Below are 27,220 nucleotides of genomic sequence, written 5' to 3' on the forward strand. Positions count from 1 at the left end.
ATAAAATAGAAGAAGCTGCTGTACAGGCTGCAAAATTTTGCGCAACATCTTTATGTTACAGTTTGCTTGAATGGCAATTTGAATCCCAGATACCATGTTAGAGATTCTGCTATTTATTATTCTAAAAATGAATGCACTAGTTGTCAATTATTTATCAACTTTTCTCCATATCTGAAAGACTACTACAAATATTTTTTCAATGTCATTCATGCAGAATGGCAAGAGGGAAAAATGAAAAAATAAAATTAAAATCTGGAGAAGGACTTGAATAGACACTTACAAAACAAAAACAAACAATTATTGGCAATATGATTCAGCAAGACGTCCATTTTAAGTTCAGATGATTCACTGTACATGATAATAGACAAACGACCACACTGCCAATGGACCACACTGGGAAACAGCTTGACATCATGTAGAAGGCATTTGTTTGAAATGGACCGTAGAGCTTTTTACGGCAAATGTTTGGCTTTTCATGGAAGAAAAAGTAACAGGTGGAAGTAATAACACTAATTAAAGCTCTGTTGCATTGAGATTTCCCAGTAAACTATAACGCACATTTATGGCACCTGTGCTGGGAAAAAGGTCTGGATTCACTGATTCATAACAAACTACAGTGGACACACTTATGTGAAAACATCTTCCTGACGCCATCATCTGACTTATTTTAACTTTACTAACTGAAACGAAATGTGAGTCTCTACATTAGAGTTTAGAGACTTTTTTTTAACAAATGACACAGACACAACATTTGCATTAATATTGGTTTCATTTAGTTATTCAGGGAAAAAAACACATCACATTTTCTCCATTCATTCAACTGTTTTATGTACACAAATATCAGACTTATCTTAATACTTTTTAAAATATTTGTACAAAATACACTGTTCTCCCTTTATAATATGTGTTTATCTGAAGAGGCGTTTTACTGCAAAAGGTCAGCAGATGTGCGTTGTTAATTTGTGATAGATTGATGGGCTTATTTGAAGGGTTGTTAATATTATTGCATGCTGAAACACAATTATTGCATAAGTCATTCCTGTGTGGGCTTCAGGGTGGAGGAGTTCCAATTACTGTAACTTCCATTACCCTACCAACTCAGCTGATGTTTCTGGGAAGGTTTTGCTTAAAGTGATAATAAATATGATTACCAGGTTAGGGATGAGAGACAGAACTGTCTGGTGGTTTATACTTCAGTCCTAGTCTCCTCAGTCTTAGCCAAAAAAAAAAAAAAGAAGAAAACCAGAGGAGAGTTAGTAACTGATGGAAAAAAACACTCCCCAGGTTAAAGCAACACTGCTCTCTTAATGTTTCGTCAATGTTATTACTGTGTTACATACATAAAATGTTTGGGGGGGAATATATTGGCAAACGTTTATTGAAAAGGATCAGTGGTTCTATACAAGAGGAAAGAGGAGATTCACTATATCAGACCAGAGTAGAATAACCGTGTTGCCACAGTCTTCAGTAAAATTACAGGTTGTGATTTTTTTATTAATTTTTTTAACAAGTGGGATGCTGCCTTTCCTGACCTGCAACACTGGGATAATTCAATTGGCAATACAACTCGTCATATCAGTCACTCATGCGCACACTGACACAAACACGCACATACACACAAAACACACACAAAACACACACACACACACACACACACACACACACACACACACACACACACACACACACACACACACACACACACACACACACACACACACACACACGCCTAAGTCATTCAATTCAGACGCACAGCAAGAAATCTGTATGACAAGACACAGATAGAAAACAGTCAAATTGTTGCAAACTGTCCTTATAGTTCATAGATCAACATATTCAAAGAAAAAAAAATGTCATTAGAATAATTGCTGTCTGTTTTTAAAACAGTTATAGGTTTTGAGATATATATATATATATAATAAAAAAAACACATATCTAAACAATGATATTTTTGTTTGCTTTTCAAAAAGAATTTTAGAAAAGTGATGACTGGCACTGTTTGGGATCCTGTGACCACCAGAACACCCATGAGGCTACATAACCAGGTACTTCGTTTTGGAAAATACAAAATTTGTCTGCAGTTTGTAGTCACCTGGGCACACAGAAATGACTGTGGAGGCTACCATCGCTGTGGCTACAACTATGCTTCACATGCACATTTTTGGCGAGAGTGAGTGCTGATGAATATGAATGCCAATGAGAGTGGTTGCCTTTGGGAAGCGTGGAACAACACAACACAACTGGTTAACAACAATAAATCCTGTACCTTCAACAGATTCTGACCAGTGAGATTCACAGCAGGCAGTATCTCAGAGGAATGCATATAAATAGGTTTTAAACTACAGGTGTGTGTGTGTGTGTGGGGGGGGGGTTCTCCAAAGTAAGAGCTAACTCACTAAACAAAACTACATTATCAGGCAGCGAACAGGGCAACACAATCAGTAACACACTATCCATTTCACAATCATAACTGGAGACAATACTGGTTAAAATGTTAGTATATGGGTTATTTAGAAGTGAAGTTAAAACCATCCTCGTTAATGGATGCTCATAGTTTCTGCTTTGTGACAGCTGAAGGGATAGTTTGGCTTGAATTACTTTTTCTACTTACACAGAGTTAAACAATCATGCCTTTATTATGTCTGCATACAGTTTGAGGGTATGTTGAATGTTGATCTTGTTTGAGCTTATGTACTGGATGTCCGGAACAAGTATCGGCACCTTTTAAAAGCCAGCAAAAGGTTCTCCATGCGTATTTACCTGCAACAGTTATTATACTTTTCTGGATTTACTCATATTTTATCCACCATGGACGTGTGCACGTGTTAGCCAGGGTTGGGGAAAACAGGCATCTGCCCAAAGGCCCTGATCAAGTTTGTAAATACGAAGGATAAAAACATTTGAAGCACCTCTCAGTGTAATGTAGTCCAGTACAACACCCCCTTTAAATATATCCTCAACAATAAGCATATAATTGAATTTACATATTCCTTACAATTTCAACAAAAACTGAACATTATAAAATTTGTAAAGGCAGAGCTGTTGTGTTGGAGAGCAACATACAGGTGTACCTTATAAACTGGCCACTGAGTGTATACTGTAAGCACATTGTAATTTTTGTTTTTTATTGTGGTTACACAGTGCATTTTACTAAATTTAAGTAACTAAAGTTGTGCTTATGCACAAATTCACACTTTGTGGGAGCTTATAGGGACCCACAACACATTTTTACCCCAACCCCCAAGTGTGTTAGTCTGCCCTGATATCAACAGAAACTGGTTTTGAACTTGGACATTATCTAATATCTTTCTTCACAGGTGGAGTTCAGCTAATCAGCCATCCAGTGTATTTTTCCTTACTTTAAACTGAAGCTGCAACTTGACATCCATAAACTCAGTCATCAGCAAACTTTTTAATATACAGTACCTTCAAACAGCATACATCCATACAAATAATAAAAGGCATCCATGGGCTTATCTGACTAAATATAATGAAATGTAATGTAAACTGATTGTAAGCAATAAAATACAACAGAAAAGCTATCCAAAACCAAGCTATTCCTTTAACCCACGTACTGTTACAAAGGGCATGATTTATAACATATATAATATCTGTTTGCACAGTGTTGGTAAAAATGAAAAATGAGATTAAAATTGTCTCTGGGCCTTGCTTGGCCCTGACAATCCCTTCTTGTGTTCCCTTGACCTTCACAGCCTTCCTGAGGAAGTTGGGGACAAAACTAATAGCAGGTACACAAGGACATCACCAACCAAAGGGGGGGGGGGGGGGGGGGGGGGGAATTACAGTCCTCATTTCCTTCAAGAGTTTGGTCTGTCAGATGTGAAATACAATGGAACATTTCAACAACCTTTAAAATAACCAAAAGCAAATCAAATATCAATAACCAAAATGCAAATCAAATAGAATAAGGATTTGAAAGTGTGCTGCGAGGCTTGTTCATCCATAGATTTGAAGATGATTAAAGTGCGTGTCGGTCACTGTCAAAACTGTCCAGTGAAAACGTTTGTTCTCTCATCACATCATAGAAAGGAGATCCAAATAGATGTATGGTGTGATTATCTTCATCTTCCGTATCCCTCCTTCCCTCCACAACTGCCCCCCCATGCTCGCAGATCTGAGGTCTGTTTCTCCGAATCTGGAGCGATGCACCTTAAGACACTGCAGCAAAAAAAGTCCATCTGCACAGCTCATTCAGTCTGGCAGTGAGCCTTAAAATTGTTATTTTCTTACAATCGAACAAATCAGTATAACGGATGATACTTGTTTCCAAATCAGCATCATCTTCTTCCAGAAATGTCATAACAAAAGAGAAATGTTCCTTCAAGCATGGATACACTGCATTGGAAACACGAAGAAAGATTTAAAACCCAATGCTAGATTCAGAGCAAAGTTAAGATGGATTTTTTTTTTTGCAGTATAGAAAAATATGCTGGTTCTGAGCATCATAGAAACAGTATACTGGGCCAAGGCTAGATCGAGTAGGTGGAGCTCTCAGACTGCTGGCGGATGTAACACTGAAAACTCTTGTCTCCAATCGGATTCTCCCTGTGGAAACACAGAGAAAGATGGTGTTTATTTGTTGGCAGGTGGTTACAGAGTAGTCTTCTGAGAAAAGAAATACAACATAAGTTTGAGAAAAGTTGAGATTATTGGTTGATGATCAGAGCTGGAGGCCAAAATAACCAGAGACTCAAACCAAAAGCCAATGTGACTGGACTGAAGGGAAAATCCAGGAAACAGCTCAGTCTCGGTTAATGTTACAATGTTGGAGTTATTTGAAATGTTACAAGTGCTACATTTAATCTCCAACATACTTCGCACAGTTAAATTAACAACAGGCAATTGTGGACTGTACCACTGCACCACCTGCTGGTTGCTTAGTGTTGAACTAGATTTTACATGTAGGAACCTAACATTTTTCCCACAGTTCTCAGCCTCCATTGCACTATATATATATATATATATATATATATATGACAATAACTGTAGTTCACATGATCTGAGCCTAAAGCATAAATAAACAACAAACCACATACTGGCTGCCTATCTTTGTATTCCTGAACTTGTCCCGTTTGTACTTGGTGTGCTGCTGCTCCAAGGTGTCCACAGCTGAGACGATCTGCTTCAGGGTTTTGTAGGTCTCCTGGGGGTCATCGATGACAAAGGTGGAGTACTCCTCCTGTTCAGGCCCGTCATACACAGACTTACTGCCACAGGCCTCTGCGGGGGGAAACAGGCAGCAGAGTGAGAGACAGAACAAAAGCGGACAATGTGAAAATCATAATTATACACATGCCTGCTCACAAACACTTAAAAACACTCTTCTGACCTTGCATCTTGATCAGTTTGGTCATGTACGTGATGTACAGGGAGTATATCCTCTGAGTTTCTCTGTCTCCGTCTACGTCCAGCTGAATGTTTGCTGGGAGGCCGCTGAAAATAGAGGCACACAGGAAAATGAGAGAGTGGAAACAAAGGAAAAGAACGTGATCCTGGATCGAGTTGAGCAACTTCATGTACCCGGTGCAGGGCGTACACCCAGGGGCTGTGTCTGCTGAGAACTTGCAGCAGAGCCAGTGGCCGTTGAGGTAGGCTGAGGGATGGTAGGTGCTCAGGCGTTTGCGGTTGCACTGGCTGACTTTGGTCAGGATGTCGATCCAGTCGCGCGCCTCGACACAGTTGTTGGCCTGGATGTAGAGTGCCCGCTCTGGCTGAATAACCTGGAACATCTGGAGGAGGGAGTGAGGGAAGAATCTGAATATTTGTAGGAGCGATTTGGGCCAAATGTTGAAAGAACCAAAGACTCCATGGGGGCTGGTGTGTGGGGTCCCTTACATTTTTCATCTTGAAAGACTCCTCCTCCAGCCTCTCTACAGCCAGGATGTTCTCTATGGGAATGCTGCACAGAGCTCCCTCTCCTGGAGGCAAGAGGAAACACATCAGACATGGGAGATGACAACAACTTAAATGATAAAAGAAGTATTATGTTGCCATTAATTAAGCCCCATTTAGATTTTTAAGCTAAGTTTGACGTGTCCAACATGTTGGTAACAGTTCAAATTATGATATTTAACCTGCAGTTGTTTTTAGATCACCTACATGCACCTGTCCCTTTCATCTCATGCGCAGTATCTTTGCCCCTTCAATTCTCGTGCACCTCCTCAGCAAACATCTGGTATACATTATACATATATACTATATATCTTGAGAGCATACATTATACTCACACACAGTTTTTTACTAACAGGAAATGCTACAATATGTGTGCAATCAGAATTCAGTCAAATGGCTACTTTTGCATTTCACTGCCAGTTATATTTCACATCATATCATATAACATCCAATTTCCACGATCTATGTAGCATTTTTTTTTCTCTATTATCACAATTTATTTCAAGTTTTCACAGCTCATCTCTTTTCCTTTGTGTATTGCAGTGTGGGAAAAAAATGTATCGCCTGTTCAGCAACTTAATCTTCACCACATGTGTTGGATGTACAAAGTGTTCGGGCTAAATGTACATTCAGCAGATTCTCTCTCCCGCCTTCTCTCCCTCCTGCCGATTCTTACACAAACACAACGACACAAACAGACGCGGAAACGATGCAACTGTCGAGAGCATCCAGACAAACCTTCGAGCTCACCTTTTGTTTTGTGGTAGGTAAACTCATGGTTGGTGAGGCGAAACCATCTCTTTTTGAAGTTCTTCATTCCAAACCGGTTTCTCCCCTGTGCTCTCTTTATCATAAATCTGAAAAACAATGGGTGAGAGAAATACCACTGTAAACCCGGACAGATGAGCTCATGTTTCACAGAAGTGTTTCAATATTTCACAATATTTTAATTTCTATAGCACAATGCATCGCATATGTTTATACATGTGCAATATGTAAATGCATAAGAATATAAATCGATTAGTTTACTTAAAACAATTGGTAACCACCATTTCATTCTGGTTAAAGGAATCTTGTACAGTCAATAATAAGTTATCATTCCGGTTACATGCTTGCAGTTCCTTGAATTCATTGCTGCTGTACTTGTAAAAAAAACAAAAAAAAAAAACAAAACTTCAGTACAGCTCTCATAGATTTAAAAGTCTATGAGTTAAAATGGAGGTAGGTCAGCAGAGTAAAGGTACCAAAGGTGTTTTTGCATATTTTACCCCTTTAATTATAAGGTGTATAAATCACAACTGATTTTTTTTTTTGCCAAATCATACACAAGATTTTAGACCGATTTCCCACCTTCCTAACAGCCACTGGCTTCCATTTTCTTTCAATACATTATGAAAATCAACTTGCAGAAACTTGAAACGTGAGACAGCTAATCCACCACGCTCCACAATGTTTGTCCTGTTTATTTTTACATCAAGGTTGTATTATCATGCCACTTGGTTATGCAGTCGTAGACAGTATGTGTTGCTGTGTTAAAGGATGGTCTGACCCTTTGAATGTTGTTTTTTAATGCAAGAAATTAGAGCTCAGTTAATCAATTAGTTGATCACTGAAAGATGATCAGCAACTCTTTTGATAACTAATTAATAATTTTTCATAAACTTTTCAGCAAAAATGCCAAAAGATTGTCTGGTTCTAGCTTCTCCGATGTGAGCATTTTGTATCATTGTAAACTGAACATCTTAGATATGTGGACGGCTGGTTGGACCAGACCGTTGAAGGTGTCACACTGGACTTTGAGAAACTCAGATGGTCACGCGTCACCATTTTCTGCCAACAATTTATTGACCGATCCAAGAAATAATCAGCAGATTAACTGATGATGAAAATAATCATTACTTGCAGCCCGAAAAAAACACATTAAACTTTCATCGAGGATGTTGTTCATATTTGATTACTTTTTAATCTCTGGGTTTGATTGTCAGACTAAATCCAAAAGCCCATGGATACAGCGCTACCAAAAAATAAATACATTCATGAAGAAGTCCATTATGATAGATTTGCTATATCAAGAAGTTTGCAATATTTGTAGGTTAATTTTCACACTGTAATGAAATTAATGGAACCAATGGTTGCCTGCAACCTGAAATCAATCTAAAAAATTATGGTACGCTTTAGAAAATGTTTAGACAGTGGTGTGAGGTACAACATGTAAAACCACCGATATGGTCCTTTAAAGGAGACTAAACATCAGGGTGTCTTTGTTTTAGAATTTGAGGGCCATACGATACATGGAATATGAGGTACCAGGGTTATAAACACTAAAGCTACTATTCTCCCACAGGAAGACTTGTACTCTTCTCACATTACGGTGCCAAGAAAGTGCTGGTTTCACATCTGCTATAACGCCTGGAGCTGAGCTGGAAACTCTAATGTGTATGGTAATGATATGGCCACAGTCTAGGGCAGGGCATTATGGGTCAGGATGCGGGCAGATATGAAATCCCAGAAATGTTTGTACAGTAACCAACCCCTGCTGTCACTGTCACACCAAGCATGTCTGGCATGGCGAGGAGTGAGAAGGGCTATCAGCACTATTGACGCTTCCCTAGGTAAGCAGGCTTAAAGGTTAACACTTTACTTTATACCATTACAGTCACTGTATGCATCAGCCTACTGCCATGTAAATCCAGAAAGACGACAGACCGTGTAACAGTCTCTTAATAGGTTGCTTGTGTATAAGCCAGATATAAAGTAAAGTGCAGCAGCATCTACAGTAGTGCATGATGCTGGTGGGAGAGAAAATGGCCAGCTTGGTTTGGAGGGGGTTACGGGGCACACACAGGGGGTCACAAGGGCAAAGCCTTTATATAGAGAAGCTCTTACCTGCCCTTCGTGCCTTTTGACCCCTTCCCATCAACCCTCTTTATAGTGAGTTTTACACTCCTACGCCCGGTTGCAGAAACAAAAGAGGGTGGGGATGTTGATGAGCGAGGCACTGGCACAACTGCTATCAGCTGGAAACTCTCCCCCCCTTTACAGCCTCATTAGAAATATCGTCAAAACAACAGCGTGTGTGTTGTCAGAAAGGGCTCAGTTTACAGCCTCAGGTGTATCGTTACTGTAACTGTTCACTTTGGAAATGAACTGGACCATGAAGGGTCACGGATGTGCAGTTGAAGTCCAGCTTCACTTTAGTGACAACTTAAAAGACCAGTTAGATGAGGAGATTGATACCACTCTCACACTGGTTAGCTTATCTTAGCATAAAGACTGGAAATGAGGGGGAAACAGCTAGCCTGGCTTAGCACTAATAATGGATTTTATTTTAATGGTGCATTTGCATCCATTCTGATAACAGCTTGTTTATATGTTTATAGTTTTTTTTTTTTTCAAACAAAAGACATGTATGCAGCATAAGATAAGCAGCTGCTCACCGACCTTTTGCTTTATATTTACCGTACATATGTGAGTGGCATCAATCTTTTCATCTAACTCTTCGCCAGAAAAGGAAATTTTCCCAAAATGTAAAAGTATTCTGGACAGTTCAGCCTTAATAGTCGACTCAGCTGCCTTGTCTTAAGCTAGAAACAAAAACCAAGACAGCCAGACAAACGCTGAAGCTGCGTAATTAGAAGTAAAAAGGTGAATGACGTTGTGGTAACAGCCACAGTGCACAAGACAAAATATCTAAACTCTCAAATCTGAAATTACTGTTCCCTAAATTAATCAATTACCACATATGTTGCACTGACAGAGCTGTTCATAGGTAAATGTGTGTTTGTTTCCTTGGGGTGTTTGTTTCTACTAGCATCACAATAAGTTGGTACCTTACCCCTCTTTGAGCATGATTGGTGTTTCAATACTCTTCTGATCCCATTTGCCAGACGTGGAGATCAGGTCTAGGAACTGTAGAGAGGAGGAGAGGATGTCATTTATCAACATATTTACTGTGATGATTACTTTTGTTCACTGTCATATGAGGCTTTAATATCTCTCTATCCACTTTTTCAGTTCTTCTCAAATGTCTGTTGTTCAAAAACACATTCCATCACCCATTTATCTGATTGTGTGTCCATGAAGTGGACGCCATTTATTGAATATAACAAGGTAGGAAGCAAAACACTCACATTCTTCACAGCGTCGGCGTATTTCTGCTCATTGAAGTAGTCATAAAATGCAGCCATGTACGACTCTTTGAAATTGGCCTTAATAAATAAATAAAAGTATGGAAAGAAAGAGTGACAGAGAGAAAAAACATCAGCAAGTTGTGATTTAATTTAAGTGTTCAGATTGAAATACAAATGAAGTGTGGTTTAGTCACAGGAGTGAAAATGGAAAAATGCACTTTGAGCAGAGAAACTCACAGATTTAGACTTTGCGAGACTTCCCAGGGTCTGGATCGTCTTGGAGATGAGGGTCAGGGTTCGTGAGGTGGCAGGATCCTATAGGGACAAGAAAAGACATGTATTAAAACTAAATAAATCAAGTTTTGAGAGATCAACTATTCCACAAAACTACACATATAAAATACACACAGATTTATAACAGTGGCCTGTCTGTAACTTACCAACAAAAACAAAGAGTGCAAGTCAAAAGTACAGGTGCATTTATCAGTCTATACACAAGGTAAACTAACCGTTTCTTGTACTGTGTGTACTGTTCACAACGCTAATGGCTTCTGGAATAAAACCAAACTCACTTCTGTTTGTTTTACATGCAGGCAATCTAAAAGACATCCCTGATAGCATTAGCTCAAAGTGTCCATAGAGGACATCATGTATGGGCTCATATTAAGCTGTGCTAGCCATCTTTGTGTTTTGCCAATAATTTGGAGCTGAGGGTGTTAACACCTTGCAATCTGTTCTTCTCCTTCTTTGATAAAAACAACACAGTTACTGGATGTTTTTTTTTGATGGCATGAATGACATGTTGGCTGCATGTGTGTTCATATTTTGATTTGAATATCAGACTCACTGGATGGTGCGGCCGTAGATGGAACAAGTTGGGGGAGAGGATGGCTGGAGCAAAGAAACGCAGGAAGATGAAACTGCTCACTGCTGTGTATCGGACGTCTTGGTCAACTACAGAGCAAAAAAACAAAATCAAAAACAGAGCTACCTGCTTAAATTACACCTAAGATATTACAGACACAGTCAGTCTGAAAGAAGACAAGTGAATATTCTTAAATGTGCTGTCTGAATGACACAGAAAATGAGTTCCATTTTGTTTTCTATCGTCCTTTTAACTAGGAGCTGCACACTACTTTGTTTAGAAAGATAAAAACAGATATTGATTGTGTATATGGATGATACGCAAAGCCTGGGAGAACAGCCTTTTATCAGGATAAACTGTGGGCTTGTACCAGTTATTTATGATGTACACATACATATGTTATATGTTGTAACTGATCTTTTTGTATATGTATTACCAGGAGATGCATGTTTTGTAAAAGTAAGGGTGTTTTGTAATCCCATGTGGGATGGGCCAGGTGTTTGGAATGATACAGAAATAAAAACTAAATAATTTCTCAATTTTTATCATACAGTATCTACTTCCTCTGACTGCAGTGCCAGGTGCCAGCCAACAGGAGGCAGCACAGTATATGACACCGGATGTACATATTGTATGGTAGAGGCGTAACCATAATAAGTGTGTAGGAGGCTTAAGTGGTTTCAGTTTTCACTCAAATAGCGCAGCACAAAAAGCTCCTCTGTGATGCAGAGTGTCCTTGGACATCTTGCACATCCTGTTCTTTATTGTCCGTTTCCTGTTCCTTATTAGCGCTTTTCTTCTATGTCTTGTGATCCGTTCAGGAGGCGAGTTACCTTGGAAACGGGTGGCAGCAGACTCTCTCAGAGAGAAGAAGATATCACACATGACGGTCGGACAGCGAACGCCAGAGGTGGTGATAACGTTGAAGATACGGTCTACATACTGACGAAGGTTTTCCTGGGGGGGGGGGGGGGGGGGCAGAGGTGTCAGATAACATGGACAACAATGGCACACAAAAATAAAAACATAAACTTGTCTTCTTACTCTGTTTGTGTCCAGGTTCTCTGACTCTTTCAGTTTGACTGGGTCGATTTCACAGGATTTGTGTTCTGTGCAGATCTGTGAAGATTTAGAAAAGCATTAAAATGTCAATTGGTAATTGATTTTCCAACATATCCTTAGATGTGCCACAGAGAAAGACATGTGAGATTAATTCAATCAAGATATAAAAAAAGAGTCTGGAATTTGGTAAAACTAAGAGAGACCAATACTGCGAGTAAAGAAAAAGGGAGTATTGCATTGTTTTACCTCATCTATGATTGGTTTGAGTGTGACCTGCAGATAGTGCATTCCTGCTAGCTTCATGGTCTCATCGATGCACTTGGAAGTCAGGGAATTTCCCCGGAAAATGGTGTTTGGATCCCTGATAAAAGGAGGCAAAGTGTGTTTTTGAGTACAAATTTAAACTACAGCTTGTGTCTCAAAATGAGACACCAAAGCCTGTCAAAATTAATAAATCAGTCATTTAACATCCAAAGTAAATTATATTACAGTGGTGGCATATATTTCAACAGTCAGGTCAAAATGCTAAGCTCGGTGATGTTCGCATAAAACCTGATGACCCAATTCCTACAGTCACTTCAATTAATAATCTCTAAAAAAAAAAAAAAATCTAACCACGGTGATACATCTGAAACTAATTTAGCAGCCAAATTAAATCTAAATCCCAAATATACCACATTCACTTGGCTTATGTTGAAGAAATGTACTTTATTATTACTTTAGTATTGCTAACAAAGCTAAAGCTACAAAAACAAAGTATTCCTTAAATATGGGAAAAAAAATCTGGAAACATGCATCTTTCTCTTTTGTGATGAATACAATTCATAGGATAGCCACACAACAGGAGATGAGCTGGACTCTTAGTAAAGCTGTAAAACTAAACATGCAACACTCACTGTGTGCGGTTGACTTCCGCATGAGCGATGGCGCTGATGAAAGGCACGATCTTGCCGTAGTGAAGAAAGAGACGCACAAGGGGAATGGCGGCTTCCTGTTTCTCTCGACACACCTCCCCCAAGATATTAGCCGTGGATGCAGACACAGGCTGAACAGAGAGGACGAGGAGTATAGAAGTAGCATTCAAACAGTGACGATGAAGCAGGTCAAGATGCTGCAGGACACATAAATACGATGAGTCTGAGCAGAGCATTGACACATTCATATGAACATACAGTACCTCTACGTTAGCAGAGTACAGCAGTAGATCTCTGAGGGGAGTGTAATGTTCGGAGGGGAAGACGTGGTCCTCAGTGTAAACGATGTTCAAACGTAGAGAGCCAAGCTCTTCTACCTTCACTGACTTCCCTCCATTCTCCCTCGGCTGGAGAAAGTACCTAAAGAAGGAAAATGTTCATTGTAAAATACTTTATTACTTTTACAAAGACATGTATGAAAAACTTCACTTAAGTAAAAAATACATAAGTGTTATCAGCAAAATGTACTTAAAGTATCAAAGTTGTAAGTTTCTCCTGTGACTGATATCTGATATTATTATATTGTTAATACTAATGCATTAATGTGTAAGCAGTGTTTTACTGTGAAGCTAGTTCTCACTACTTTAGGTAGGTACTTAAGGTAGTTTTGTCCAGTGGTTCCCAAACTAAACATCAGACCCCTTCAAAGGGTCAGAAGATAAATGAGAGATGATGATTGGGTGACATAAATATATTAAGTATACAGTGTGTTGTATTTCATAATCTTGTCATATTAAAGGAAAAATGCAACTAGTAACTTCACTTGTCTTATAAAAGTATAAAAGTGAAATATTTCTGTCTGAAATGTAGTGAAGTAGAAATATAAAGCATTGTAAAACAGAACTCAAATTTGTAGTTAGGTGCAGTACTTGAGAAAATGTAATTAGATGATGTGATGTGTCAGTGATATTCCTCTCACCATGCATCGTGGACCCCAAACTGACCCAGGACCCGCAGAGGAACCCGCACACCTCCCAGGAACTCGTCGCCGAACTTCAGGTTGCTGGCGTTCCACAGATCCACCCTGAACACAAACCACGGGGAAATAGTTCAAACGTGAGAAATGCCTTCAATGACACCAAGTTCAGCACTGATCCTGACAGTACTGTCCCACCTGAGCGCCAGCTTGTCAACGTCCTCTTCTTCAACATCAAACTGGCGCCTGGTGTAACTTAATGGCCGCGTCACCTAGAAATAGAGATGGAGTAAACATTTAGCATAAAAGATATAGAAGTCGGTATTTCGTCCTGTTGAGCTGCACAGTCAAATACATCCCCAAAAATGAGCTGGTGGAATTCGTGATTGGGGATATTCGGCTGTATGAATAAAACTGACTTGACAAAGCATTTGAAGCCCCTTTTGTATTATAGAAAACCTGTTACTTTAGTAGATAAATAGTTGTTTTGTTTTTAATTAAGCCAAAATGAGCCAAATCAAACTCGGGGGAGCTGCCACAGATCAGAATGCGGCAGGGCCCATGTAGGTTTGGAGCAATAAGAAAATAAAATTCGAAACAATAAAAAAAAAAGGACAACCACATGACAGAAATGTGATAAATGGCCTGTGTTTGCGTGTGGATGTGGATCTCTGTGTGCGACACAGAGGGGTGGGGGCTGCAGGCAGAGAGCACCACAGGGTATGCGCAGCCCTGTTCATGTGGTGGTTGGGAATAAATGAGACGATCTTGTCGGACAGAAATCAATGGGCCAGATTGTTTGGTGGTTTGTCCGAATCAATCATACTCTTGTCCTGCTGTGTTCTGGAGGCCAGAGGGAGGAGCGAAACAAAAATGTCAGAGCAGTGCTGCTAGTGAGCGAGGATTAACGGGGGCACTGTGAAAGGCATGTTGTGTATGTGTGTGTGAAAAATTATCTATGAATATAAACTAATGAATATAAATTAACATAAACAGTGGCAATGTTTTTATAATGTCAATCAGAGAAACAAACATACTGCAATTCTAGCTGCTTTTGTTAATTTTTATCTCATGAATCTCAACAGTTACAGTAGTAGTAATGCTAGAGTGAGTTTGTGAGTAGGGCTAGTGCAAAAAAAAATTTCTATAAACATTAAATAATGAAATAAACATTAACTGTGGCATGTTTTTAAGAAGAAAATCAGAAAAATAAAACACACAGCAAACGATTTCACATTGTTTCCAGTTGTCTGGATTTGATGAAAAAAGCAGATTTTTACCATATCATGTATCTATATATTTAGGATGCCTATTATTTTGATCAATAAAAGACAGCTTTACTGCATGTCAGCTTTGTGAAAACTGTGAACCGCAATATTTCAAAATCACTCATGTACATGTGATCAGTCACTCTGATTATTAAAGGTCCCGTACACCTCACACGTGTTTGTGCTACTTCTAATCAGACTCCTGCTCATGTTGAAAGTCAATAGAGCTGTGACGACAAAACAAAACAATGAGAAAGATGAAGGTGTAACTTAACAAAAATAATAGGACTGTCAGAGAGATTTCAATCAAGTGTAGTCGGAGCACACCACACGCCACTGAGGAGGAGTCCGAGTAGGCAACATAACTAAAACCACCTGTGTGCAACCACTTCATATTGTAGAAACTGCTTCTCTGTGGTCGGAAATGTAGCCAAAAGTATGACACCACTTCCCCCTATGTTCTTATGCACTTGTGGCCTGGGGCCGTTTTGCATGGCTTGGGTTTGGCCCCTTAGGTCCAATTAAGAGAAATCTTCTAGCAACAGAAGAATGATCTTTTAGACAGCAGTGTGATAGTCTTGATGAGGGTATTTTTGTGTTTCAATATGACGATGCCAATGTGCACGAAAGCTGCACACCAAAGGATGTGACAGCAGCATTTACAGTAAATGCCCATTGTTTTTGGGTGTATTGTTCAGGCCACCACATACTATTGGCCATATAGGGTGTTTATGAACCCTCACTCTGGTTTTGACTGATCCCCGACATGAAAACACACCTTCAGGTTTATAAGCTTTGTTGATGTTAAACTAAACAAATGACATACAGGAAACCTTTACCTCAAAATAGAAAACCTCCTCAAACTGTGGATTGTTGGTTTTCCTCTTCACCTTGGTCTTTTTGGCATCTGACCTGTGGAGGCAGGAAGGCAGACAGATGTAAAATCACATGTTCATCCAAAGTTAAACATGATGAAACAAAGTTGTGGATGGTGACTGGTGAAATCAGGACCTTGAAGGTCCTAATAAGGAGACAGCAGCATAGGGATCACATTGGCCGTTGACAATTGGAAGACCTTGGCACTCCAGCACTCTGTAGAAACACATAATAAGCAGATATGAATGAATAAGCACACTACTGTATATGCATAGACTCGCTCACACACTCACACACACACACACACACACACACACACACCTGTAACACATTAACGTGGTGCTAATTTTAATGCACCATCAGCCCTGTGTGATCTCATCCTCGCCCTATCGCCAGATGCCAGGGATAAAAAAAACTATCTAACTATCTAACTACTATTTACACCAATATAGACAATTACTATAAAGATGTTAGGAGGAGCTAACTTAGCTCTTTTTAAACAAAGGGAAAAAATGGCAGCACATTAAATGAGAACAGGATAAAAAGATCTTCAAATGCCAAATGCCACAGGCTGCACAGAACAATCTGAATATCCTCCCAGAGGACTCTTTAAGCTCTGTTAAGCTCTATATTATCGCTTAATCAAATGACTGATGTGAAAGGGTCACCAGTGCTGTCAAGACCACTGAGAACTGACACCCAATCCTACACCTCTGCAAAGCTTTTAGGCTCATCGTCCCACACAGACAGCGAGAGTCTCACTAGTCTCAGCAACAGCCCAATACAGTACAACAAAACAGGAAGCTATTTCTAGTATACAAGCCTCTAAAGAAACAATACTACAATACCCATGAGCATTCGTAGTTGCTGACCCTTAATTTAAAAGTGAATTTATTTACGCTGTATAGTGTCTTTTACGTTTTCTCAGCACTGTCATCTTTAGCTTCTGTTGGCAGCTCACGACATAATTTCCAGCTTGGTGATTGGATGTTTTGAGAATCGTAGTTAACGTCTTGTACCATCGAGTTTTTATCAGGGAAGATAACATTTTTTTGCAAATGCTGCTATCCAATAGATTTTTTTTAATAACATTTCATATAATATTTTATTAACCTTTACTTTTTAACACAAGTAATCGAGTGTTTAAGTGGCTGAAAGAGGCATGTTGATTTTTAAAGACCACATCATATCAAGTAATTCAGTCTTGCCGCCCCCTTTTCACGGACATAAAACATCTGGTCCATTCATATTCTACTTCACTCCTACGCTGGAGGGTCCCTGCTAGTAAGATGAGAGCTCTCTGAGAGTTTTCTCAACATGTGAAAATGGCCTCTTGAGTCAATGTTAGATGTATATGTATGTAAGAAGGACACACCAAGAGGGGCAGATGAAAAGAAATGGAGGAAAGTCATTTCGTTTGAGCTGTTGGCAAAGACTTGTGTCAGTTTTAAAACCCTGCATGATCAAGCAACTACAGACCACTTGAGAGAGGCCAGAGAAAAACAAAATAAAAACCAGAAGAGACCACATCTTGAGGAAAATGGACAGACTCCTGACTCTATGGTCGAGGATTTGATCCTGAAGTGTAGGACTCAAGGATCTCTGAGCACCAGAGGAAGAAAAGAGCAGAATGGAAAAAAAAAAGTTTGTTGACCTTTCTCTTCTAGTTCTACAGAAATTCCTTTTTACTATCTATCTATCTATCTATCTATCTATCTATCTATCTATCTATCTATCTATCTATCTATCTATCTATCTATCTATCTATAACCCAGCTGCCCAATGACATCATGCTCTAAGGGGATTAGCACCCAAAGAGGACAGGACACCCAGCAGGACGAATCACTTCCTGTGTGTCATGGTGATGCACCGCTAGTCACACCGTATGATGAATTACACAGCAAATCGTAGCGCGTCCCACAACTGAACTGACACACATGCAACAGCTTGCCCGCTGACACACACACACACACACACACACGCGCACACACACACACACACACACACACACGCACACACACGCACAAACACACACACACACACAGGTTCCTAATAAGGAATAAGGAGTGGGCTGGGTTAAGCATCACTAATACCACAGCGCTTCCTGTCCAATAAGCTTGTTTATATAACCCCTGCTTGGCCTACTATCCAGCCCTCTCCCTGTCCCTGTCCCCCGTCGCTGCTGTGAGCTCTGACATGCCAGACAGTGGTAGTGAGAAGCAGACTTATTTGTTTTAGTCGACATTACTCATATCGGGTTAATGCGCTTCTGTTCTGCGCCCACGTATCCTGTCAAAAACAATTTCACTCACATAAGAGGGAAATGAATTGTATCATGGTCCACCATAGTCCAAAAAACAAACAAACACACAAAACACACAAAAAGCGGATGTGATTATGAGTCAGCATCCCTGACAGGTGACGTATTCCATGTAAGTGAAATGAAATAAATGAGAACAGTTTTGGTAATAAGATGCTTCCTGTTCCCGTTGACATTCGTGATATTGCACAATCATCTACGTGTAAGCCTGTCGGTATTTTCCAGTGGTAAAAGAGGTATTTGGATTTTTTAACTTAATACCAGACTTTGGAAATACTCTATTACAAGTTAAAGACACTCCATTATATCCGAAATGTTATAATTTTTTACACATCAAAGTCTATTTACAGGTCTTGGGGCGTACTTCATTCATATGTGAAGGAGTTGTATAAAGGCTTTTGTGGCTGTCCATCATGAGTCCAATAGTGTTATAGGAGCACCATCCTATATGATCAGAGCAGGGCTCTCTATTACTAAAGTTTGTGTAATTTGTATGTTACCATTGCAGTAGTCAAATTTTGCTTTGCAATGAAAACCAAAGAATCTCAGACACTGTTCATCATTTGCACTCACTTTATTAAGAAGACATTTTGTTTTTTTGTCTGTATGTATTTTGCCTCAGGGCCTGAGGACCAAAGTCGCCTCAATAAAATGAGTTCAAGTGATGGACAGTGTGTGAGATTCTTTGGTTTTCTTTGCAAGGCAAGAGTGTTTGATCCTATGAAACTGTCACTAAGACTTTATGGTGTACAAAACTTTTTTGAAATGACAACCTGGGTGTAGTTAAATCTAAAATGAAGAATCATGTTTATTAGTTCATCATATGTTTTGTATGTTTTAATATTAACTAATAACATTTATTGTGAGATCAAAGTAGAAGAGTAAAGTTACAATATTTTCTTATAAAATGTAGTGGAGAGCAGAAGTAAAAAGTAGAATGAAATGGAAATATAATATAGTATAAGTACAATACTTAAGAAATTACATTTTCCTCTTTGTTATTTCTGAATAATTCATGTCAATGCTGTCAAACTGCCATGAGAAGAAAACAATTTCCCACACTGCACAGACGTGTTCGAGCAGGAGGTAGTGTGAGATGTGCGAGATGCTGCAGCTCTTTGACTGACACGAAACATGTTTTCATTCAAGACTTGTACAAAGCTGTAAATAAAGATAAGTGTGCCGTGGTGTGTAGTTTCTTTCAGACGGTTAGTTTGATCCGTAGAGCTGAATGGACACAGTTGGTCTCTCTCATACACGTGTCTTTCTAGAGAAATCTGACTAGATGACCTCCTGCTCTGCGCTCTAAGCTCCTTACCCACAATGTGCTCTGGGAACGGAGCCATGCTGGCTCATCATCAGACTTCACTGCTGCATGTTACAGAGGAAGAGCACACACAAGCACACACACATATACATCCAATCCAATCCATCCACAAGCATATCATTGATCGCCTGCAAATACAAACACATCACATGTGTGTACAATCACATTTTACACACACAACAACACACACACACTTAGAGAAACAATGTTGTAAGAGCAGTTTTATGAGTTCATGACTTCCACACCCACAATGGATTCACAAACTGATATACAGTTAGGCAGCAGTAACATGCCAACAATGGTAAGAAGAAGAAGAAGACGACTGCTAGCAAGAAAACATGGATGTAAACCAGTTCCAAATAAATTCCTTTGCAAATGTTTGATGAGGGAGGAATGAAGTCAACACTTTTGTTAGACCTCAAGGATACATACAATGTCTTTTGGTAAGAAACAATGAATGTAAACAAAGTGTTTGTAAACAGACTTTGTTTGTTTACAAACATACTGTTACACCTTTAAGGACCTTTAAGGCCGCTTCTTAACATCACTTAACATCATCTCACAGCCTTCAACACGGGGTGGAGCAGCTGACAAGAAGTTACAGTATGTCTTTATTAATTGTAGTTTTCATCAATTGTATTAGTTATATCATTATAAAGCAGTGAATTTTTAGTTCAAATGTGTATTTTTTGTAAATACCATGAGAATTACTTTCTGCAACTACAGAATGTGGTAAAGAAATTCCTCTTCTATTTTTTTCTCTTTACATAACCTCTGCTTTCTAAACATGTAAGTCAGACACATCAAATAAAAAACAACACATGGCATTGTTATGTATAAATAACATAATGCATGTGAAATGTAGTACTCTGTGTGTGTGTGTGTTGTGTGTGTGTGTGTGTGTGTGTGTGTGTGTGTGTGTGTGTGTGTGCTTGTAGCCTCACCGTGTGGCTAGTTTATGGATGATGACTCCGCTGTCTGTGATGACTTCACTCAGACGCAGCTCCAGGTGCACTTTCCCCTGTATAACACACACACACACACACACACACACACACACACACACACACACACACACACACACACAAATAGACACTATTTGTGAATCACACATTTTTCCAATGGGAATACAGAAAGTTCTGGGTGCTAACCAGTAGAATACCTATGAACATTTCAGCACCAGTGTCGTCACACAGCCGGGTACCCAGTGACAGGCAGAGTGGTCGCTATCCAGTGAAAAACATTGTATTTCCAATTTATTCAGTGTGTATGTGAATTTGAACAATGTGCAACCTAATCCAATCTAAAATGTCAGCTCTTCAAACTTGCTTTAGGCCTGGTGACAATCTATCTCTCACCACGAATAATCACACAGGCCTCAACTCAACTCTCAACATGTGGTTTTCATTGGACAGTGAAGAATCCAGCTGCTTTGTTCTTAGATTTAAAAGTCAGCTAATAACTTCCCTGTACTACCGCAGTGTTTCCTATACATAGATTTATTAGTGGTGACCCGCCACGATATCAACATTCATCACCACATATTGATTTTCTATTTTTTCACGATTTCAAATGGGTTAAATCTTATTTCATTGTTGAGCTGTGCGCAGCCCCCGCACATTGATTCACTCAGCCCCTCCTTGACCCAAAATCTCTCTCTCTCTCTCTCTCTCTCAGAAACAAATTAACAACGAACCTGTTGGTCATCTGTCTGACCAGCCATTGGGAACACATGGAGAAATCCATTCGCAACGGTGGACCGCCAAAAAATCCATTAAGTTACCGGCCCTATCTGTCTCTCTCCTGGCCCACTCTGCGAGCCAGTCATTTGGGGTGCACATGAGTGCAGTGTGCATGTGTGTAAACTGGGCTCACTAGCCAATCACAATGTCAACTGCTGACACAAATAGAATCTAATTCTGTGGCAAACTGCACCAAACACTGTACCAAAAATCAAAACCACAAATATATAGTAATATCATATATCTTATGTGCTGCATATACTGTATAATGTAGGAAATAGTGTTTTTCACTGCTAATCCATGGTTCATATGTATAAGCCAAAAACACACAGATGAACAATCATTCTTCACTGATAAATTTCTGTACAAGACAAAAATGCACAAACATGAAAAAGTGGCATCTCTCCGCCAACTGAACATCATGCCGACGTTATATTTCCTCTGAAGTGATTGGATTAATGACATAATGACAGTGTAGTGGTGCAGCTGTCTAGAAAAGCTCCATTAATTAACAGCATCAGTATGCAAACTCACAGGCGTTGCTCTTTCTGTCCGATTCAAGCAGAGGGAACAAACACACGCACTTACACATGTGCGCACAGGTCAAACAATGCGTCCTCTATTGAAAAGAGAAGAGAGACACTCTATCTTCCTACTTCATTTGATCCTTCTCCCTCGCTTTTCTCTCTTTTCTGTCATTCTCTCACACATCCTTCCTCTCCCCGGCTCCTCGGATGAATGTGTCTCTGTTTCAGATCCCTGCTCCAGGGCTACACACACCCATCTGTCTGCAGATGTTACTGTTCACTGTTCACTGTGTCTCTCACTCTGTGTGTGTGTGTGTGTGTGTGTGTGTGTGTGTGTGTGTGTGTGTGTGTGTGTGTGTGTGTGTGTGTGTGTGGTACTATGTGCTGGGTGTGTGCGTTCCTATCTGTGCATGCATGTGGGTGAGTGAAACTGAATAGTGAATAGAAGAAAATATTGCACATGTATTAAATAAGCATGTAGGACAAGTGCAAAAAATGCACTTCCATAGCTGATTACTGGAATATTTCTGAAATTATAAATTAATCACTTAAATCAATATTGTAACAAAAATCAATACAGTTTTCTCTGTAGCTAAGAATATACTTCTTCCATAACTTGGGTCAAATAGTCATTGGAAGGTGCTACATGCATGGCAGATAAAACAGCTGACAATCAGAAAAAGAAAAAAATTCATTTGTAAATGCATCCATGAACTGTGCACATTGTCCTCTACTTGTTGCACTGTCACACACAGCAGAAGACTGAAAACTTGTCCATTTTGCAGAGTAGAAGGGAAGGAAATTAATTTTCCAGCATTTGAGACATCAGTGTTAACAAAGCTACTGTAATCTGCATCTATAGAGGCATCTTAATTCACTTACATCATCATTGTGAGAAGGTGTGCAGCTCTGACCTCAGGTCTGTGCAAACACTCAGACTGAACAATCAACATTTGAAATTAAAAGTGAACATTTCAATCAGGACTGCCTCCTAATATTCCCAAAAACAATGTGAATGATTTGCCTCGGTCTGAGTTTACCACCATGAACATATTTTTTCTCATATTTCCTTTGTGGTTTTTTTGTGTGTGTGTGTGTGTGTGTGTGTGTGTGCGTGTGTGTGTGCGTGTGTGTGTGTGTGTGTGTGTGTTTTCTCTCTGTACTGACCTGAACCTCTGAGTCAGCACTGACAGGTTGTATCTGGAACCAGGTGTCTTTGCCGAGATATTTCTGCAGGTCCTCTTTCTTCACTGCAACCTTGCCTACGCACACATAAACACACAACACCGACAAAATGAGATGAAAACATAACTTGACTAAGTGCTTGACTAAGTTTTCAGATGCCAGCTACAACAAACGCTTGAAAAACACCCACACACACTCACATGCCCGCTCACGTACTATAAATCCACACACCAGTTTCTTTTTAATGCCCGTAGGCACCTGGTGCAAAAATGCTAACAAAGTGCAATGTCAATGCCCTGGAAATGATCCTGTCATGTCTACATTGAAACTAACAAGTTACACCCACACGCACGCACACACGCACGCACGCACACACACACACACACACAAAAACAAACACAAGAACAGTAGCCGTGATGGTGTTGAAGATGCAATCACACCCAGAGAGAGATTTTCAGTTTGTGGTCTGTGGTCTCTCATACACACATACACCCATGAATATTCAACTGACACACCTATTAACAGCGCTCAAAACATCTGTCCACACACAAACAAACTTTGTACTGAAAGTGAAACTAAGGTCATTAAATGCCACTAAAAAAATAATTTGACATTTTGTGAAAAACACTTATTTTGCTTTTTTGTTGAAAGTTTGATGAGAAGATCAATACCACGCTCACATCTGTCTGTTTAATATGAAGCTTCAGCAAGCTCCCGCCTAGCTTGGTATAAAGACTTGAAACAAGGGGAAACAGCTCGCCTACTGTGAGTGTGTGTAATTTTGTCAGTATTCATTCATATCCTCACACCTGATTGCTTGAGTGTGATATAATCATATTTGACTCATTCACACCTGTGACCACGGCTCATTTTAATATTTTAAGATATAAAATATTTATACTGTTACAGATCTAAATGTTAAATTACAATGTTTAATCTCCATGTTATATGGACATAAATTAAACCTTTATTAATTAATAATTTTTTTTTTTTTTTGGCCAAGCAGCAACACTGACATATCATCGGCTTTTAACTTGGTATGTTGAACTTGTTAGCAAAGCTCATTTACACTTCTAGCTTGTTATCATCCATTTGGAGTCATGTTTCTGGCCACTTGCTCTGCAATGAGCTGAAACTCGCTATAAAGCCAAGTAATGGTAATTCCCTTTCACATCTGATACATATCAGACACATAAAATATCCATTACAGCCACTTTAAATGTAAGTGTAAAATAGAAAATAGACATAACTGTGTCATTAGCACACACACTGTTTAGTTGCTATGGAAATGACTAAACTGCTTTGATAAAATAATTTTAGAGTTGAAACAACAATTATTTTCAATATCAATTTATCTGTTGATTTTTCGTATAATAGGTTAATCGCTTCGTCGTTAAAATGTCTGGGATTAGTTAAACAAGAATATGATATTTTCCAAAGCTCAAAGTGACAAGAGTCCAAAAGCTAAACACATTCAATGTTTGTGAGTTATGCTTTATAACACCACAGCAGTACTAGTGCTGTTTCATAAAAGTAAAAAGCCACCTGACATGCTTTAGTTGCTGTAAAATCTCAGTGAAGCCTGCTGTGGCTTATATCTCCTTCCAAACACTCACCATGAATCAAGAGAGTCTCGATTCATCTTCCAAGCTGGGTTACAGTTGGGTGTGAAAACATGAGTTTACAACAGACGGAGCAGCTGTTTACTCACCGATGCTGGAGTCCCTCCTGAACACGTCCCTGTCGAAGATGTAGAAGGAGAGGTGTCTGAAGCTTCGTGGGATCTCACAGTAGAAGTCCTCCCCGTAGAACGGACTGGAGGTGATGGGAGACACAACACAAACTGTGATTAGATGCTCCTCTTGTCTGACAGAGCGTGTTTTTTACCACAAACACAAATGCAGTTTGAGACATTTAGTTTCAGCAGAGTGTAGATCTGAAATGTCGGGCTAATTTTATTTGTATGTATATGTTTGTCGATTAATCAATCGGCAGACATAAAATCAAGACCACATGTATCTACATGTTGCCATGTCGAACAGTAGGCCTGTTTGTGACCAGTGGCTGGAAGGTCCATCAACCGCCACACTCTGCCTTACCTAAACAATGACCATAGAAATCACGGCAATGAGAATCTCGTGAGCTGAGCCTCCAGGGCTGCTGCCAACAATGACTGACGTCTTCTGTTACTCAGTAGACATAAAGACAGACAGAGGCACGGCTGCATTTACAAACCATCCCATGAATACAGGATCATTAAAAGCATGTAGTTCAACTTTATGCAGGAATGAGCTCTTCATCAATCTGGCCAAACAAAAAAAAAAGGTCTATTCAGCCATCCATAATCTTTAAGTAATGCAATGCTGTGATAAAACATACAGGATCTGCTGAGAACTGGAGTGACTTTTTAGGTTTTGGTCAAATCTTAAATTTGCGTCACATCTTCAGTGTGTCGTTCACGGTATGCTAAATCTTAAGCATACTTTAAATACTATTAAAGTTCAATAAGATAACTTTAGACAACAAAATACTTTAAACTGTATACCATACTTAAAACCACTGCCGGAGTGGAATGATAAGAATGTCCTCACACCCAACACACCATGTATATGTACAGTAATCTTTTAAAAAATATTTTTTATATTTAGCATTTATGCCAGTAAGAAATTTATTAGTACAAACAAAAACTGCTACAAAAAAAACATCAAGATTTCATCATTTGCACTTCCATAATTAAGGCTACATGAATAAATATTCATATGTATAATTTCTCTGCATTAATGGAGTGTTTGTTTTGCACCTGGCATTTACTCAGAACTCTGATTGGACTTGTGTTGATCATCATGAATCTCCTGTAGTTTTGAGTAACTGGAGGTACTTCTGACTGACAGCAGAGAGTATACAGGTCTCTGTTGACTATATTATTTCCATGCATACGCATCCCCTGCTTTTAAAATCGTGATAAATAGATATAGAATAGATAAATCGTGAATAAAATCGTGACACTGTTGTGATATTGTGAGGTGCTGAGAGACTCTTGCCATGTCAGAGTGTCCTGGTAGCTGAATGGTTACAGTGCATGCCAGACAACCACAAAATCCACAGTTTGATTCCCTCTCGTTCCCCTTGTTTCCTGTCTGCTTCTTCACTATCATCTGTCCAATAACGGTGAAATATGCCAAAAAAAATCTTTAAAGCAAACACACTAACCGTGTCCCTTACTCATGAACATATCTGTAATTTTTCTGAACTGTCTTCCAGGATTTTCTCTTTTGAATGTGCTCCCTTCCCAGCTCCACCTTTTCTCTTCCTCCTGCACTGTCCATTCTCACTCCACACCGCTCGACAACGTGCACTCCAGACTGAATGAATGTGGCTGCTCCGTATTCTTTTCTATTCTGATATCTGATTTATTCAGATTTATTTCATTTGGCATTTTTAACAGTGGCCTGATGCTCCGGGCCAATCAGCTGGGGAGGCAGCGAGTTACACAAAAAATGACATTATCATCCCTGAGTTTTGATTTGACTTTCATGATTTCACATTTCTGTGTATGCACACTGAAAAAATGAGAAACAAAAAGAGCTAGATGTAGAAAAAGGGTGAAAGGGCCCTCGGCATACCAAAGTGACTTCTCGACGATCTTGGTCCTGAAGACCTCCTCTTGGTCCAGGTTGACAGTGCAGTAACAGTCCCTCATCCTGTTTGGCCCCGGGTATGGAGGGATGTTTTTTGCTTCTCCTGCAGAAAGAAGAAGGAGGAGAAAGAGCAGGAAGGAGAGAATGAGCAGTTATTATTTAGGAACGCTGTTGTAAGCAATAACAATGTGTTTATTCAGGCACACTGCTGCTGCTATTACTTATTTATGAACACTGAAAGCAGGCTAAGGCTTTTTTTAAAAAGCATTATGTAAGTTCACACCTGTTTTAGCTTTGAATGTATGGGGGTGGGGGCTGGGGGGGGTCTTGGCTGAGCTGGCAGGCTGTATAACTGTATAACTCTTTAACACACGTTCATTGTCATTACATCACCTAATCCGACAGCAGGTATAATGAGCTTAACTCTGCCAGGACGAGTACTTTCGCACCGGACACAAATATCAAGTAACAATCACA

At 39.5% G+C, this 27,220-nt stretch overlaps 1 protein-coding gene across 2 annotated transcripts in view; it reads right to left on the minus strand.

The window, feature by feature from the left end:
- Positions 1-3,392: 3,392 nt before the first annotated feature.
- rasa3 (RAS p21 protein activator 3) overlaps positions 3,393-27,220 on the minus strand; it is a 37,875-nt gene continuing 14,047 nt past the window's right edge. Inside the window, exons 2-24 of one of the 2 annotated variants that reach the window (XM_056363258.1) lie at positions 26,729-26,846; positions 24,817-24,920; positions 23,088-23,182; positions 20,596-20,672; positions 16,140-16,220; positions 15,968-16,040; positions 14,059-14,132; positions 13,864-13,968; positions 13,148-13,304; positions 12,867-13,015; positions 12,217-12,331; positions 11,953-12,027; positions 11,742-11,865; positions 10,891-10,997; positions 10,281-10,358; positions 10,044-10,121; positions 9,749-9,822; positions 6,664-6,770; positions 5,857-5,939; positions 5,542-5,750; positions 5,351-5,454; positions 5,058-5,241; positions 3,393-4,566 (exon numbers count right to left, since the gene is read on the minus strand). In XM_056363258.1, the coding sequence (XP_056219233.1) occupies positions 4,491-4,566; positions 5,058-5,241; positions 5,351-5,454; positions 5,542-5,750; positions 5,857-5,939; positions 6,664-6,770; positions 9,749-9,822; positions 10,044-10,121; positions 10,281-10,358; positions 10,891-10,997; positions 11,742-11,865; positions 11,953-12,027; positions 12,217-12,331; positions 12,867-13,015; positions 13,148-13,304; positions 13,864-13,968; positions 14,059-14,132; positions 15,968-16,040; positions 16,140-16,220; positions 20,596-20,672; positions 23,088-23,182; positions 24,817-24,920; positions 26,729-26,846 (2,447 nt within the window). In that variant the 3' untranslated portion in view covers positions 3,393-4,490. Of the gene's footprint in view, positions 4,567-5,057; positions 5,242-5,350; positions 5,455-5,541; positions 5,751-5,856; positions 5,940-6,663; positions 6,771-9,748; positions 9,823-10,043; positions 10,122-10,280; positions 10,359-10,890; positions 10,998-11,741; positions 11,866-11,952; positions 12,028-12,216; positions 12,332-12,866; positions 13,305-13,863; positions 13,969-14,058; positions 14,133-15,967; positions 16,041-16,139; positions 16,221-20,595; positions 20,673-23,087; positions 23,183-24,816; positions 24,921-26,728; positions 26,847-27,220 lie in introns of both variants that reach the window. The other variant, XM_056363182.1, reaches the window with a different exon arrangement.

This window comes from Seriola aureovittata, chromosome 1 (assembly GCF_021018895.1).
Source record: "Seriola aureovittata isolate HTS-2021-v1 ecotype China chromosome 1, ASM2101889v1, whole genome shotgun sequence".
NCBI classification, from domain to species: domain Eukaryota; kingdom Metazoa; phylum Chordata; class Actinopteri; order Carangiformes; family Carangidae; genus Seriola; species Seriola aureovittata.